The sequence below is a fragment of the Trichosurus vulpecula genome, chromosome 4 (genome assembly GCF_011100635.1).
Source record: "Trichosurus vulpecula isolate mTriVul1 chromosome 4, mTriVul1.pri, whole genome shotgun sequence".
Lineage (NCBI taxonomy): Eukaryota > Metazoa > Chordata > Mammalia > Diprotodontia > Phalangeridae > Trichosurus > Trichosurus vulpecula.
In genome coordinates this window covers 214,784,963-214,801,043 of record NC_050576.1, presented here as the reverse complement: position 1 = coordinate 214,801,043, position 16,081 = coordinate 214,784,963, and the positions used below count along the sequence as shown (strand labels likewise).

The following is a 16,081-nucleotide window of genomic DNA, read 5'->3' as shown; positions in this document are numbered from 1 at the left end:
GAGGGGGGAAGGCAGGGCAATTGGGACTAAGTGACTTGCCCAAGGTCACACAACTATTACGTGGGTCAATTTTGAACCAGGTCGTCCCGACTCTAGGGCCAGTGCTTTACTCACCGCGCCACCTAGCTGCCCCTGTGGATTTTTTTTTGGTGGGGGAAGAAGGAGGGATGGGAAATTGGCTAACATAGCCTGCCAACAGGATCAAAGAGTGGAACTCTGGTCTAGGAATTGAAAGACCTGGATTCTGGTGTCAACTTTGGTGCATTGTATGAACTATGGATGTTGCACTTTGAGCTTAAGTTGTCCCATCTGATAGTGTACACTAACCCTTGCACCCACTGACACCCCCTGACTAGATCTTGGAGCTGGGATTTCATCATATTGAGATAATTGATGGGTGGAAAGCTTGGAGGCACTTTGGAGGATAGCATGATATTAGTTTTGTATATGGGGGAGGGAGCGCTGAGAACACTCTGCCTTTGGCAAGGGAAGTTAAGTCATTTAGCTTGTGTGATTTATGAACAGAAATTTCCATCTCTACCAATTTGCACAGCCCTGGAGTCTCCCACCCTCATCTTTGTTTTATTGCTTCTCTGCCTTGGGGCATGAGGGCACAGGATGTCCCTGGTTTACTTAATGAATTGGTCTTGGCTCTGCTCCAGGGGAGAGAGAGGACGTACAATTCTAAGCTTGTCACTTGTGGGACATGCAACCCTGAGTCCCTTAACCCTTCACGGACCAGAGATACAACTTGATGAGCAAAAACACTATATATAGATACACACATACACTTGAGTACCTCTTCCCTGTCTTTTATTTCCTCCAGTGCACTCTCTCCCCACCATGCCAATGACAGTAAATAGAACAGAACAGGGGTTCTTAAGCTTTTTGGTGTCCTGGGCCCTTTGGCAAGTCTGGTGGAGTCTATGAACCCTGTTTCAGAATGTTTTCAAATACATAAAATATAGAAAATTACAAAAGAAATAAATCACAGTGAATTAAGTATAATTTCCCTCCTCTACATTCAGATTCCCTGAAATCTATCCATGGACCTCCCCAGGTTTAGAATCCCTGGATTATTAGTATATTGATACAACTGACTGAAAGGATTAGCTCTGGACCATGGTGTTTCAGCCTGTCAACCCTAACCCTAGCCCTTTTGCCCTGGACACCAGGTCTAATGGAAAGGATTGGGAAAGAGTTGGGGATTAGAGCCTAGGCCTCCCTTTGTAAAACCTAGAGTCCAGCCTCCTGGGTACTGTATGGCGAAGGCTGGCTTCTCCCTGGGCACTAAGGCCTGGGTGTATCATTGGTTAGGAAGGTAGAGCCGAACTCACCAAAGCCACTGTGTCCCTGACTGATCCTTCTGACCCCCTAACCCAGAGGTGTAGCTCGATACCTCTCCTTACCTGCTGCTAACATCCCTAGAGATCTCTGCTCCTTGGGGAACAGACCTTACGGCATAAACTTGGCACATAATTGCTCAAACAAGGCCAAGCCCTCATCCAGAAACTGATCAGCCCCGGAAGTTAGGATGAATATCCTCGTTGGACTCACAAACAGGTGAGAATGGCAACGTTCAAACCAGCCATGCCTGTTTCTTTGGCAACAGCCACTAAAGCCTCTCTCCTAGAGGAAGCACCCACCTCCCTGTCCCACAGTGCTTTATACACCATGACAGTTCACAGCACAAGACCATAGATATGCATGAGTATTCCACACCTTTGACTCTTCACTGAAGGGGCTAGCTGGCCTACATACACCTGAAGATGCTGTGAACGGTAAGGTAGATGATGGTCTAGCCTGGGGCCTCCTTCTCTGTGGGAAAACAGAACACCTCAGAGATCTAGCATAGTCTAAACCCTCAGGATCTGAATCATCAGGATAAAAAAGCAGCAGCAGAATGGAACATAGATGTAAGGGCCAACGCTCAGTTTTAGAAAGGGAAGAAAATAGCCACCCATCGAGGCAGTAAATAGGTTCTAAGTGGTACTGCTGCTGGGATCACAATACTGAAAGACATATAGGGATGCCTGAGGCTTCAGAGGGGAAGCCCAGAAAACCAAGGGTTGGGCATGGTAGGCAAAAGGGAATTGTCTAGTGCTAAAATTCTTGGGACGTCACACAGGCAGGACTAGTTCCTTGCCAAGAAAACCAAAATCCAATCTTTATCTCAGGTCCACAAGCCCCAGAGTTTTCTTTCAGGAAGGGGCTAGAGAGCTGGGAAAGTTAAACACTAAGAGGGATATCCTGGGAAGATGGACCCCAGAACTCTGCACTACTCATCTGTGGGGAATGAAGCTTTAATTTTCATTTAACAGACGGCCAGAGAGATAAGAGGACTTGGTTTTGTCATTCCCCCTGTTCTGTGAAGGGAGGTGGCAAGTTCAGTGCCTTGAGCTGAATCAGGTTTGGCGTCTGGAGAGCACGCTCCCACTTGCTCTCCCAGCTCCCGTTTATTAATCAGACACTGCTGGGGGAGTGACACAGAGTCCTGGGGGAGATTGGTATTTCTGTGTGGTTTACTAGGAAGCTGTCGTCAAGGGTACATACCAGGCACCCCAGGATAGGGAAAGAGCACTGAGCTGGCAGATAAACAAGCCAGCAAAAAGCAAGACACGTCTGTCATCTCCAGCACCACATTCTCTCCTTGTTTCTACTCAAGAGGAGCTAATAACTGAGGGGGGATGCTGGGCGGATCATGTATTCCGACCATATTTTATTGTGTTCCACTGACAAAGAAATTTACAACAGTCAGTTCCCATACAAAAATCAGCATACAAAGTCTGTACAGGGAGCAGCAGAATTGGGGAGGACTACAGGGCCCCAGGCAGCAAAGCTGCAGGTGACAGAGAAAGGTCACGGAGCTCAGGCCGCAGGCAGGAAGCTTTGGAATAGAACTCACACCAGAAGGAGAATGAGGGGGTGGAACAGGGAGGATGTTCTGGGAGGTGTGATTCCCCCTCCTAAGGAGGTAAGGGAGGTCACCATTTGGATCATTCCCCTTCTTGGACGACTGACCCTCTTTTCCCCCCACCAGTCAGCAAGCAAGGTTGGATGGGGGCTAGGCAGAGGCAGCCCAGCCTCTCAGGGGACAGTGAAAGACAGTGCTTCATAAGCCCGCCAGGATTGTGCTTAAGGTCATGAGAGCCACAAGGCAGCTGTGACCCATCTGCTTCTCCCATCCCACACGTTTCATCGAGCTTCACCAGAGGTGGGCAATGCCAAGGAAAGGGAAGCTGGGATCGAAAGTGGCCAGAGCCTGCCCGTGGCTTGGCCACAAACCTGATGCCCCTCCCAGATGCGGAGATTCCACGTGCTCATAGTGTTAGCTGGGTCTTCTGGTTTTTCTATAAAGTCAGATCAGTAGAGCCTAGGCAGAAAAGCGTTATTACAGAATACAAACTCTCCAAAAACACCAGGGGAGACCCAGCACCAAGTGTTCGTTTCTGCCAACAACAGGCAGCTCCATGCTAGCCTAGTTGTTCAAGGTTCCAACAGTTACTCCAAAGACAGGGTAAGTTAAAAAGGGGCCTCAGCTTCATTAAAATGGTAGGTGTGACAAATTCTAAAATCAGAGGGGCCAGAGAAGGTGAGGACAGCAAAAGGGAGGGCAGGCCCTCGGGTAGTCCCCCAGCTCAGGATGAAGGCAGGGTGGGGCTGGGGAAGGAGGGAATGGGCGTGCTGCTCCTGCTGGTACAGGTTTGCGATTAGGCCTCACAGGGACCCTCCACCTGCATTGCTGTCCCTTCAGACATTGCCTCCCGTTTCTTTATGGCCTCCAGGACAGCTAGCTCTCGAGCCTCTTTCTTTTGATTTCTTGCTTCATACTCTAATCTGTTAAGAAAAAAAAAACAGTATTGAAGCCTGAGGTCACAAAGTCCAGCCCTACAACCTGAATTCCCTGGGACAGATGGCCTTACAAAGTTCTCCTTCTGCTAAACATTCATTCTACTCCTGAGGCCTAAAGCAACTAAGCAGAGACACTCCTGTGAACCACCTTCTGGAGCCTCGGAATGGAGGAAGCTCACCTGTTTTTAATAATTCTCTGTACAATGAGGTCTGTGGTGAGGTCATTGCCACTATCAATTTGACGAAAGATACCGCGTCTCTTGGGTTCCTGTGGGTAGAGAGGGATGCCACCCTGGGGTCACAGACTGCTGAAAGGTAAACTCCTCCCCTCCTTTCTTATAGTAATACTATGTTCAAAAGGAGTAAAGAGGTGAGAAGTGAGGGATAGGAAGGATGACGTGAAGGAAATCCATTATTCCCCTTGAGGAAGGAGATAAAGTTTGTCATTCCCCCAATAACAGACAGAAATGTGTGCCCATGAAGCCCCACCTATCCAAGCACAGAGGAAGTGATTCATGGGAGTGAAGGACAAGGAAGTGAAGAGAGGAGGAAACCTATCTGGGAGATGGAGGTTGGTGTAGGGAAAAGACAAAGGTGGAGAGCTAGTAAGCACTCTGGAGGGCTCACCTTATACGGATCTGAACCGTCCTTATCAGGCATCACTTCAGTCTTCCCATGACACACTAGGTCCACCTGAGAAGAGGAGCTGTGGGCGTTAGGAGCACTACTCCTGCCTAGAAACACCAGGGGCCCTTAGGGCAGAGGCTGCTCCTCAACAGAAAGGTGTCCTTACCACCCCCCTGGGCCTTGATCAGCCAGTTTGTTATTCTGGTTCTGCTCTACCGAGGGTGGGCTGCCACTCTTGGGCAGGCAGAGACGAGGATGACACAACAGATACTCAGAGTGAACTCAGTAATCCTCGGACACCGTTCTCCTTCAACTCAAATAAGGCTCTGGCAATCCTCTACTCTGTAGCACTGGGCTGACTCACCTTGAAGTGATCTAGAAGGTTAGCTGTGATAGCATACGGTGCTCCGATCACCACCTCAGCCACATACTGGGAAGACAAGAGAGAGCAATGATCTGGCTTTCCCTACCTACTTCCACCCCAGACTAAATGGCCAGGGCAGGAACCCAGAAATTTGAGTCTGAAAAACCAGAAAGTCCCACATTAATCACTTTACAGAGGAGGAAAGGAGCTCGGATATTCAGACTGTTCCTCAGTTCAAGGCTATTAAAGCTAGGAATCCGAGAGTACCTCCCCTTCTCCCTTGTCACACTGATGAGGCTCAGAGGAATTAAATGACTTTCCCAAGAGGGTGGGACCTGAACCCAGATCTTCTGAATCCAAGTCCAAAGTTCCCAGCCAGTTTACAAAGAGCTGCTGATAAGAATTGTAGTTGAGACAGCCATTCTAAGCTTTCTCTCAAACCCTCCAGAAAAGAACAGAGCTTTGTTTAGGGGCTAGGACAGAAGAAAAGAGATAGTTCATAGGAGGCACCACTGGAGAAAGGTGCTGCTCGGAGGTTCTGGGGGCAGCCACATGTTACCCAAAACTTCCTGAAGGCAGAGGAGGTCTTCCTCTGAATTCTTCCCATCACAGACCCTAAAATAGTCTCTGTAAAACCTAGGGATGCCAATGATTGAGGACCAGCATGAGGAACTGAGGTGGATTTCTAGATTGCTGGAATTAAAAGTTGAAAGGCACTATAGAAAGAGTCTTGCATAGCTAACATCATAGTTAACATCTGCATTTGACAGATGAGGAAAGAGGCTGGTGAACTGAAAAGAGGCTTTCCTGGCTGGTGACCAAGTGCCAGAGCTGACCCTGGAGTGCAGGGGATGTGACTCTCAGAGAAGAAGCATTTCTTCCCCACCAAGAAGCCAACGCCTTTCAGCAGCTTGAGTTTGGAGGTGATCCCTCACTCTGACGATAGCCCCCTGAAGCCTGACACAGCCCCAGCTCACCCTGCAGGCCAGCACGCTTAGCGTTCTCTCATGTACGTTCATGATGGGGTAGTTCTTCCCCTTGTAGTGATTCACTTCCTAGAATCAGACAGAGGGGTAATCAGTCAGAGCCACACTGTCCCTGGGGGTGGGGTGGGGCTCCTCACAGCTACTGCCCGGTAGAAGGCCTGCCCCCTCCCAACTCTTGCTGGAAAAGGTCATTTTTGGTAGCAGTGTCCTCCTGAAGAGAGCAGCTTAAGAGGCGGTAAGGGGGCGCAGGCTCTTGCTGCTTTTCATGTCCTATCACTCAGCAGTTCATACCTGGTCAAAATGTAAGCCGGCAATGATGTAGGGTCGCTCTGCAAGCTGGTAAACCTTCTCCAGGAAAGACACGTGCCCAATATCTGTGTCCAGGTTAAGAGAACAAAAAGGAGAGAACAGGGTGTCTGCCTCCACAGGGTGGGGCCTCAAACACCTTTTGTGGAAGACCAGGGAAGAGAAGAGAGATAAGTAACCCCAGGAGTAACTGCAGGAGCTCCTTTACTCCCTTTTCCATGGTCCATTCTAACCAACTCATTCATTCTAGCCCACTTCTGATATTCCAACAGCCTGAAAGAACCTTGGCAAGAGTGACACCCACATCCTTTGGGCCCTAATGTTTCCTGCAACCTTTCCAAGGAGGACTGTGAATAGTGAGACTGTTTCTAGGACAGACATCCTCTACTCTTCCCTGGGGAGGCAAAGAGCAGGAGCAGCACCAGAAAGAAAGATACGGAACAGGTCAAAGGCCCCAGCCACATAGATGATGGTATCTCCTGGCTCTGGCTCCTTCCCAGAAGCAAACTGGATAATCTTCTGGGATGTCTGCAAAAACTGTGACACTCCAGTCCAGGGGCTGTGGCTTCTTGGGCACTGGGGACCAAGCAGGGGAGACTGGTTAGAAGCACACCCTTCTAACCACCACCAGGATCCCCAGGGGCTGTACATATTGCCTGTCCCTTCTTCCCAACCCTTTTGAGCTGCTGGCTTCCTAGGGACTCCCTCTTCCACCTCCCTCATCTGTGAACAAGTCCTTGCTTCTTCTGGCACGGGAAGTCTACACGTCAATGCAGGGAACGCTCTGTGATCTGGGCAAGGGTGAAGAGGAGGCTGCCAAATTTACAGCTCTCTTTCTAGCCTGAAGATGCTGGTGGGTACTGATCTTGAGGGTTATTCTCTCAGCCCCTGAGGGAAGGGGGACTGAGGGGGAAGGAATGGGTTGGGCAGGGGGAAGTCTGGGAGAAACCAATAAACAATGAAAACTCCTTCTTTGCAACAGTTTCTAGGCAGGCTAGTTGGAATGTCTGGGGAGAAGAGGGGACAGGGGAACAGTGACACCTGCTGGAAGGGGACTATGTGCAAGGAATGAAACCTAGCTTTAGCTCTGGAAAGCTTTAATTTGGTAAGAAAGGACGAGCAGATGACAAAAATCTGAAGTGTTTTCAACATGGCCACTGAGTGAAACACCAGCATCCTGGCCTCCACCAAAAGGCCCCAGATGGACAGAGAAGAAGCAGACAGCAAATCCCGACACATTCAATAGACCCAGAGGTCTTGTCACCTGGGAGAAGCCTTCTGGGCAAATACCTGCCCCAGCAGGTAATAGGTGAAGGGGCTACAAAGGGAGAGAGGGGCCAAACCACTGTTAGAAACTTCAAATAGTGATGGTCCCAAATGGCAGTGTCTACTAACACCCAGGGATTGGCATGGTCAGGCCCAAGTAGGAAGCATATGCTGGATGAAGGCACCCAGCTCCCTCGAATACTAAATTGTGTCTGAGAACTCAATGGGGGAAATTCTGGAAATTGTGCCTGATACCATCACAGGCAAGTGAGAGCAGGTATTTCCTTTAGCTCAGCCCTGACAAGAGGGCCTGGGGAATGCAAGGAGGCCCCAAACAACGTGGCAGAGTGAGGTCAAATTAGGATAAATCCTGGGGTGGGGGAGCAGAAAACCAAAGGACAGAGGTAACAGGGGCCAGGGACTGGGTCGTTCCCTAACCTCACTCCATCAAAGGAAGAAATACCAATTCCCTCACCTTGGGGCTATCATGAAGCCTCTAATACATGTGAGTTCCTAGGTTTGTGTCAGCCTGTGTGCTTAGATCCTACATACAGAGCCCTTCCCAAACACTCACCTTGCCAAAACTGTCAGTGTACTCCTGGTACTCTGAAGGCAATTCCTGCACAGAAAAGTGGAGTCAGGCCCCAGGGCCAGCAGGGCACCAGAATTCCAGCCAGCATTCCTTTTCATGGCCACTGAGGGGGCTTTCCTCACTGATCTGGAGATGTCCCTGTTGAGAAGCAGGAAGCCTGCTGCTCCCTACATGCTGACCAGTCTCAGGAGAGGAGAGTGAGAGATTGATTTGTCATGGCCTACACACATCCCAACAGTAATAGAGGGAAAGAAATATTCACTCCCTTCCCAACCAGGATCCTGGCTTCCAGGCAGCAGCTATATTCTAAATCCCAGGTCCTAGTGGCAAGGAAGAGGAAAGGCCAGGAGAGTTACTCATCCAATTTCCAGAAGACCGCTACCCTCTAGGCCACTGTGAGCTTACCCGGCTGCTGTGATGAGCCTTCGTCATGAGCAGCATCCGGCCGACCAGGTCAGTGGTAGAGACTCCCTGGGTGCGTTTACATTCTCTGTGGGAGACAGGCAGGGATAGGATCAGCACAGAAGTGGCTCCGTTCTTCTGGTGAGCAGACCACTCCTGAAGGCCTCCATCACCCAGGGTGGGGTTACTGTGGGAAGGTCTGTGCATCCACCCTCCTCTACTTAGGTGGGAAAACAAAGAACAGCTGGTTCTGCAGCAAGTTTTTCTGATTCCTACTGAAAGATGGGAGCAGTGAGGTGGCATTTTCTCTGGGATAACAAAGGACATATAGCTCTACATTCTATAAGAAGAACTGTCCAATCTGGAGCTTTCCAAGGACGTGACCAAGCCGGGGACAGAGTGGCCTCATCTAAAGCTATCAATGCTGAGGCCTTCAACTTTTCCCCTCCACTCGATACCATCTAAGGCGAGAACGTCCAGCTCCCACTGTTGGCTGAAAAGTCAACAATTTCAACATCCTGCCTGAGAGCAGAACTGATAAACAGGTAGTTAGCTAGGATCCTGATTTAGATCCTATCTTGTAGAGCAACCACTACATGTCTGCTTCTTTCTCTGCATCTCAGCTTCCTAAGAGAGGTGAAGACTTTAGGAGACGGAGAAGCAGCATGTCACAGTGCTCCTGGGCTCTGCAAATTGCTGCATGTCAACATGGGGCAACAAATATTTTGGTTTCGATCTTTATTTTGCTCCAGTGCAATCTATAGATCACAATTTGTCAAATGCATGTGGATTCTGATGCGATTAATAAAATAAAAAAACATTCCAAGGTACGACTGAAACCACGGTAACTTCTCATCACTGTGTGTTTTCTTGGTCTTACACAGCACTTTAAAGCTTTCAAAGAGATTCACATGCGTTATCTCGTTTGAGCTTCCTAACAACTCAGGGAGGGGCCATCCCCATTTCATAGATGAAGAACTATTGCTAGTACTAACAGCACAGTATTGAGTATTACTAAACTAATAGTTTAAGTACTATCATGTAGAGTCTGCTAAATTTTCTTTTCCGGGGGGAAGGCAGGGCAATTGGGGTTAAGTGACTTGCCCAAGGTCACATACCTAGTAAGTGTGTCAAATGTCTGAGACTGGTTTTGAACTCAGGTCCTCCTGACTCCAGGGCCGTGCTCTCTACTCACTGCACCACCTAGCTGCCCCGAGTCTGCTAAATTTTTGACATTGAAAAGAAGTCCACCCCAAGCTCAACCATGGCAAAGAGTTGAGAAAATAGCCCTCTCTCCTCTCTGCCGGTGGGAAGTTTATGGGTGTGGAACATTGCATGTGCTGCCAGACACAGCTGATGCGTCACTGATTACTTTTAATGCTTTCTTTCTTACTTTTTTAACCTTTGTTACAAGGGATGGTGCAACAGGGAGAGAGAAAAGTGGCTAGGGATATGCCTGGAACTGAGGTTTCTATAAGAACAAAAGAATCCACAAAAATGAGACTGTTAAGAACAGATGGATCCCATGGAGAGGGCTGTAGTCTCAGTTTTGTGTCTTTGGGCAAGTCACCCGACCTCTTCGAGCACTGATTTTCCTGTCTGTAAAATGAGGGACCTGGACTGATGGTTCTTAAGCTGAGAAGACAGGCGCTGGACCTGGAGTCAGAAGACCCAGTTTAAACCCCTGCTTTGTCACTTGCTGCCCATGTGAACTTGGGTAACCTCTCTGGGCCTTGGTTTTGGCATGTGTAAAACGAAGAGGTCGGGTGACGTGACCCATAAAGTCCTTCCCATCTCTAACTGTGATCCTAGGATTCTTTTCCTACTAAAAAATTCCACACATCTATGAAATGCTAGTTAGTGTGATACCTGCAGCACAACCTAGTGGTCACATCTAGAAAACCTTTCCACAGGTTATCCTACTTCGAGCTGGGGCAAATTCCAGCCAGTGAGAGAAAAATTGACACAGAACTGTGCCCTTATTAGCCTGATTTGAGAAGCCTTTCTCAGTGGCTACCAGGAATCAGAGAACACACTATGATATCATATATAAAGTACCGTATATACAGTAAAGCATTACCTATGGAAATGTCAAGGGCAATGATTTCTACTCCCTTAATCCAGTTCAGCAAACAGGTATTTAAGTACTCACTCTGGGCAAGGCATTTCTCCTTATACCCCTCCCCGCCACCACCACCTTAGGGCGGGGCAGAGGGGCCTCACCTGTATCTCCCAGCCTTCTTCACTTCTTCATAGGTGTCCCGCCCATCCACAGTTAAGGTGATATCATCTAGGAAACAGTACACACATACACACACACACACACACACACACACACACACACACACACACATATTAGAGGATCAGCATTGCCAAGACACTTCGGGACAGTAGTTTTGGCCAAGAGCCTGAGCCTCAGAGTCCAAACCTTTATATCCTAAAACTCCAGAGTCAAGGAAAGTGCTTCCGGAGTCCCCAAGACTTCTTGGGTCTGTTTGACACACCACTTTTCTGCATTTCTGTCACCTCTGCAGAGTCATATGGGGCCTGCCCCCCTCCCTCTAGTTGCCACGTTGCCACCTTAGGACTTCCAGGATAGGGTGTGCAGCCAGGCCACTTACTGCCATGAACACAGAAATCACAGTTGTATTTGTCCAGGGTCTCCAGGGCAGTGACGTAAGGAGCACCAGCCACAATCTCATCCACCCACTTGATGGCCTGGACCATTTTGTATCTCTCCTCCTGAGTGAAGACAGGAGGGCCCTTGTGCTTGGCAATCTCCTCTAGGGCAAGGCAAAGAGGAAGAAAGAGGAGAGTAATGACCAACACTACTAACAGTCTCCTGAAGAATCCACAGCAAGGACTCTCATTTCCAGCCCTCATCCAACAACCCAATTTGCTAAGACACTCCAGTACTAAACATCTCAGTTCTCTGAGGTCTTGGGTTCAATTCCTATACAACAGCAAATCTTGAAATGGTTTGGTGTGACTCTTGGGGAAGCACAGCAGTAGCTTAGTAAATTCTACCTAAAGGTCCAATAGCTCCTCCCCCACATTTCTTCAGCCTTTCCACCCACCTAGGCCGCTAGATCCAAGTAGGGAAAGGGTCTAGGATAGAACCCTAGTTATCATATTTTGCTTTCCACAACTCCACTGCCTGCCAAGGATTCTAACTTGTGGGGGAAGGTACCATGTCTGTTTGAAATCTCCTCGTATCACCTGACCAGCTGAGAAGAGCTAGCGTGTGGACCTACGCTATGGTATGGGGAGGCAAGAGCTAGGAGAGGATCTGGGGCACACAGCCTCTTACCATCGGTGTGGACCCCTACGACAAGGTAATCTCCCATGGCCCGTGCCTGACGCAGCTGGTTTGAATGCCCATAATGTACCATGTCATAGCTGTGGAAATAAATGGAGGTATCAAGCTTTGTAGCTGGTTGACAGAGAGGGACAGATTTGAGTTGGGGAAGCAGAGTTTCCCTTTTGTAGCCTCTTTGGGGTAACCCCCTATGGAGCCTGGAGTTATTAAAATTAACTGAAGATGAGTAGTGAGGGCATATCAGGGTGAAATGAAAGACGAGGAAATAAAAGCCAGGCTGTTCAACAGCTTAGACATGGAAGGTTTTAGGAGTCATGACAAAGTCATGTGAAGCCAGAGGAAATTCAAGTGTAACAAAGGGCTAGATCCTTATTGCCAAACCTAATACTAATGTGGGAATTCACTACTAGGGTTTGGCCATGTGACCAAGTCAAGCCTATAAGGAGTTTCAGGATGATTCTCTAAGGAGTAGCACTGTGACTCCTAATCTTTTCTTGGTTGTTAGATTTCCAAGAGGAACTACATAGCATGTTTATTTCTAAAATGTAAACCTAAATTAATCTTGGAGTACACCTTGAGGAGACCTGGAATCTCTAGCGGGTGTTATTATTTTGGAGTCTGATCATGGCATAACTGAGGTACACCATGCCCTTCCTTTCTTCACCAAGAAAGCTCACCCAGGAACTATCAGGCCTCAGCTAAGGTTCACAATCAAAGACCTAGCTCCAGGGAAGGCTGGGTCAAACCCCAAAGAAAGCCGGTTAAAACGTTCCCATGAAAGCAAAGATTGAAAAGGAGAAACAGGAGTGGGAATGGGGAGGAAAGGGGTAGAAAGGTGAGATTTGAAAGGAAACTGAAGTGGGGTGAGCTTAGGGAGTATTCCAGAGGAGCAAAGCCCCAGTCCCACTGCAAAGCCTGGGGATTTTGATCAAGTAAAGTCCACTGGGTCTGTTCTGGAGTCCACTTGATAACACGGGCAGAATGGTAGCCTATGGAAAGACCCATTTCTCACTTTCCCTAGCCCAATATGAGTTAATGGAACCACTGATTTTGCTTAAAGAACTCTGGATTTAGAGTATGGGAGGGTACAGTACAGGAATAGGAAGTACTGATTTGGTTTTATTCCCAGGGTCTCTAAATTTTTATTAGATATAGGATATTTTTAGTCCTTTATTACTGCCATCCACTGTCCAGAAACCTCAAACTCTCCACTTACTAAAACAGTAGAAGGGTAACTATGGAAAGCAAAAACAAAACAAAACAAAAAAAAACCAATTTCCCTATAGGAGAGAGCACCTATTACTTGGGTTTTGATACAGTCTAGTTTGGGCCCCTGGCAGCATTCCCAGAAGAGCATCAGGACACGAATCTGATTCTGGTAATTTTGTGATTCTGGGCAAAGGTCAAATACTCACTGACTACCTCGGAACACTTACTGGGATGAGAGGCAGAATACCTGGGTTGTAATCTAGCTATCCTGTGGTCAGTAGCATCTTGTTTCAGCAACTCTCTTTTTCTACAGAACACTCACTTGTCTTTAACTGAGACATGTGGGTGTACTGAATTATAGAAAGGAAAAAATGCAATGCAGGCACATTGAGCAAACCTAATACATACTAAGTGAAATGTATATAGTTTATTACAATTTACGAAACACTTCATATAATCTCATACGATCCTCACTAAACCCATCTGAAGCTGGTGGTAGTACAAGAGTTATCTCCATTTTATAAATGAGGAAACTGAGACAGGGAGGTTAAGTGACTTTTCTAAAGTTACATAGCTGGCAGAGCTGAGATGACAGCCCAGGTCTTGATTCTAAATCTTGGGCTCTTTCCGCTACCCCAAAGCTGCCTCTGCCTATGAAAATCCAGATTTGTAAAACTGATGAGGGGAGGATTAGCGCCTTTACTGGAATATGTGATTTCATATCATCTACATACTGGAGCACAGGGCCTGTATAGCCTTTTAAATGGCTAAAATGACAAAAATTTTACTCACACAACATTTTCAGAAATATATGCAACTGCACAATATTAAACACACCAACAAAGACATAATAATTTTTTCTATTATACTAGCTGAGTCAAATGTTTTATATTAGAACAAAAGCAAATAGAGTTTGGCTGGACATTTCTGGGGGGGAAAAAACAAAACAAAAACCTGAATGCCTGAGGGAAACTTTTTGGAGCCCTGAAAAGCTCCCCCACAATTATAAATATTTTTAATCTTAATAAATACTAGTATTCTGCTTTTTTCTTGCAGTCATCTGATAACAGAGTGCTTAGTGTACTCATAAAAAACTACCAGGTCTGGGGCTAAAAGCCAAGAATTCTCTACTTCCCCACTCACTGTACCACTATGTCCCTTTGGGAGGATGGAAGTCAATCTCCTGATCTGAAATGTTTTTTCCGTATTCACCTGAATCTGTGAAAGTGTGAGGAGCAAAAATTTTATGCACCTCTTGGTAATGCTTCAGAAACTGTAAAGTATCCCATCGTCCATGTCACTAGGGATCTGTGTAACCATACGGGTCAAATTCCTCAAATAACCACACACTAGAAAATCAGGCATCAAAACCTTGTTTCCACCCACACTTTCCCAATCCAAAACATTCCTTCCTCCTCCGACAGAACCTCGAATTCAAAGGCCTAGGGCCAGAAACAATCTTTCCCCCCATTAGAATACCAAAAGAACCAGTTTATCTTATTTTTAAGTAAAGAGCTGGTCCAAAAGTCCACCTAATCCTAGGACGATTAGCAAATCTGGAGTTTCTTAACAGAAATTCAATCTCTTGTAACAACAAACTCTTTGTAAATGCCTTTTCTCTTTTAAAGTCCTCGGTTTTGGCTTACAACCCCGTTTCCTTTTCCCTGTTCCACCCTCGGGTCCTCCTGAATAGAGACTGCTGATTCCTTGACCTTTTCTTGGCTCTAGCCAGCTCCAGCGGCTCAGGGCTCCTAGTGCCCGGGCCCCAAAGGGTCGCTTATGAAATGGTTATTGCTATGGAGCTGAGGGAGAAATGGGAAAATACGTGCAGTTAGCTCGGACTTTTTCTCGCTGAGTTGTGTCCCTGAGGACCGAGCTCCGGCGCACGTTTCCAGGAAGGGCAGCCCTAGGGAGGGCACACGAACCGAACCTGCCCCGGGCAGCCAAGTGCCCCCGGCTCTCAGAAGCCCCGGAGTCCGCCGGCCCCACCCGGCCGAGAAGTCCGGAGCTGGCCGGCTGCCGCACCGATCGTCCGGGCTCCCGCGGTTCCGGATCTCGGCGGGGCTGCGGGCTGCTACGGGACCCGGCGCAAGAACGTCGTTCGGCAGACCCGGAGTTAGCGGGCTCCGCGGAGTTTAAAGCCCCGCTGCCTCGCACAGGAGCTGGGGCACGTCCCCCAGGGGGCCGGCGGCCACCCGCACAGAGCGAGGCGGGGCGGGCCGCGGTCCGCAAGGGCCCCGGGGCGGCGGCGGAGAGAAAGGACGGACGGAGGAAGGGGAAGGGGAGAGAAGGGAGCGGGCGGGAGGAGGCTGGCACAGGTGGGCAGCCGGCCCTGCCGGGGGGCGGGCAGGGAGGGAACTCGGGCCGCCCCGCTCTGCCCTCTCTGCCCCGCGCTCTCACCAGCCGTCACACCAGACCCGCACGGTGCGCTTCGTCCCCGGGCCGAGCTTCTTGGAGGAGTCCGCGGTACCGTGTCCGTTTCGGATCATGTCCCGGCGGCGGCAACGGCTCCAGCCCTTTAGCGTCCGGCGCTGCGATCGTCCGACAGACTGACCACCGACACAGCGGCCACTGCCGGGGGGTGCCACGGCTCCAGAGCCGCTGCCCCCGCCCCCGCGCACGCGCCCACAACCGTCACGTGGGGGCTCACCCCGCCGCGCCGAGCCAATCGCGAAGCGAGGAGCTCCTGGCCCGACGGCCCCGCCCTCGCTCCCCGCAGCAGGCCACGCCCCTCGGAGTGCTGTCTCTCCCTTCCCTTCCACCTATGCCGCAGCCGGTTGGAGGACGCCCCTCGCTCCCCAAGTCCCGCCCCTAGTCCGTCACGAAGTGTACCTGCGGCCCAGGAATTCCCCTCCCAGTACAGTCAGGGAAAACCAGAGCGTGCTGCGCTCAAGGTGCCCCCGCCCCCGGCCCCTCCGCAGAAACCAGTTCCTAGCAATGGGAAACCTTGAAGACGATGCCCGGTTCAGGGCACACACGGCCTTTTATTGTCTTCTCCACCTGTCAGAATTTTGGAGCAAGAAAGGAAGGGAAGGGTTCACCTGAGCCAAGCAGGCCGGGGAGGGTTACACAGCTAGTTGTCAGCATGGCTGGACCAGGTTTGCTCCTTCTCACATCGGATCCCCTTCCCTTGTGAGCCTTAATAAAAGTATTGTTCC

General features: G+C 49.2%; 1 protein-coding gene across 2 annotated transcripts; it reads right to left on the bottom strand.

The window, feature by feature from the left end:
• Window positions 1-2,699: 2,699 nt before the first annotated feature.
• Window positions 2,700-15,569, bottom strand: PCYT2 (phosphate cytidylyltransferase 2, ethanolamine). Of its 2 annotated transcripts, XM_036753945.1 has the most exons (14): window positions 15,324-15,569; window positions 11,706-11,794; window positions 11,017-11,178; window positions 10,619-10,685; window positions 8,399-8,483; window positions 7,976-8,020; window positions 7,400-7,453; window positions 6,573-6,711; window positions 6,121-6,203; window positions 5,821-5,898; window positions 4,844-4,909; window positions 4,480-4,545; window positions 4,032-4,120; window positions 2,700-3,837 (listed from the first exon to the last, which is right to left on the bottom strand). In XM_036753945.1, exons 1-14 carry the CDS (start codon window positions 15,410-15,412, stop codon window positions 3,711-3,713), a joined length of 1,239 nt encoding a protein of 412 aa, XP_036609840.1. In that variant the 5' UTR covers window positions 15,413-15,569; the 3' UTR covers window positions 2,700-3,710. The 2 variants fall into 2 exon arrangements, with proteins under 2 accessions (XP_036609840.1, XP_036609841.1); XM_036753946.1 differs by lacking the exon at window positions 7,400-7,453 and having other exon boundaries at window positions 15,324-15,547.
• Window positions 15,570-16,081: the final 512 nt, after the last annotated feature.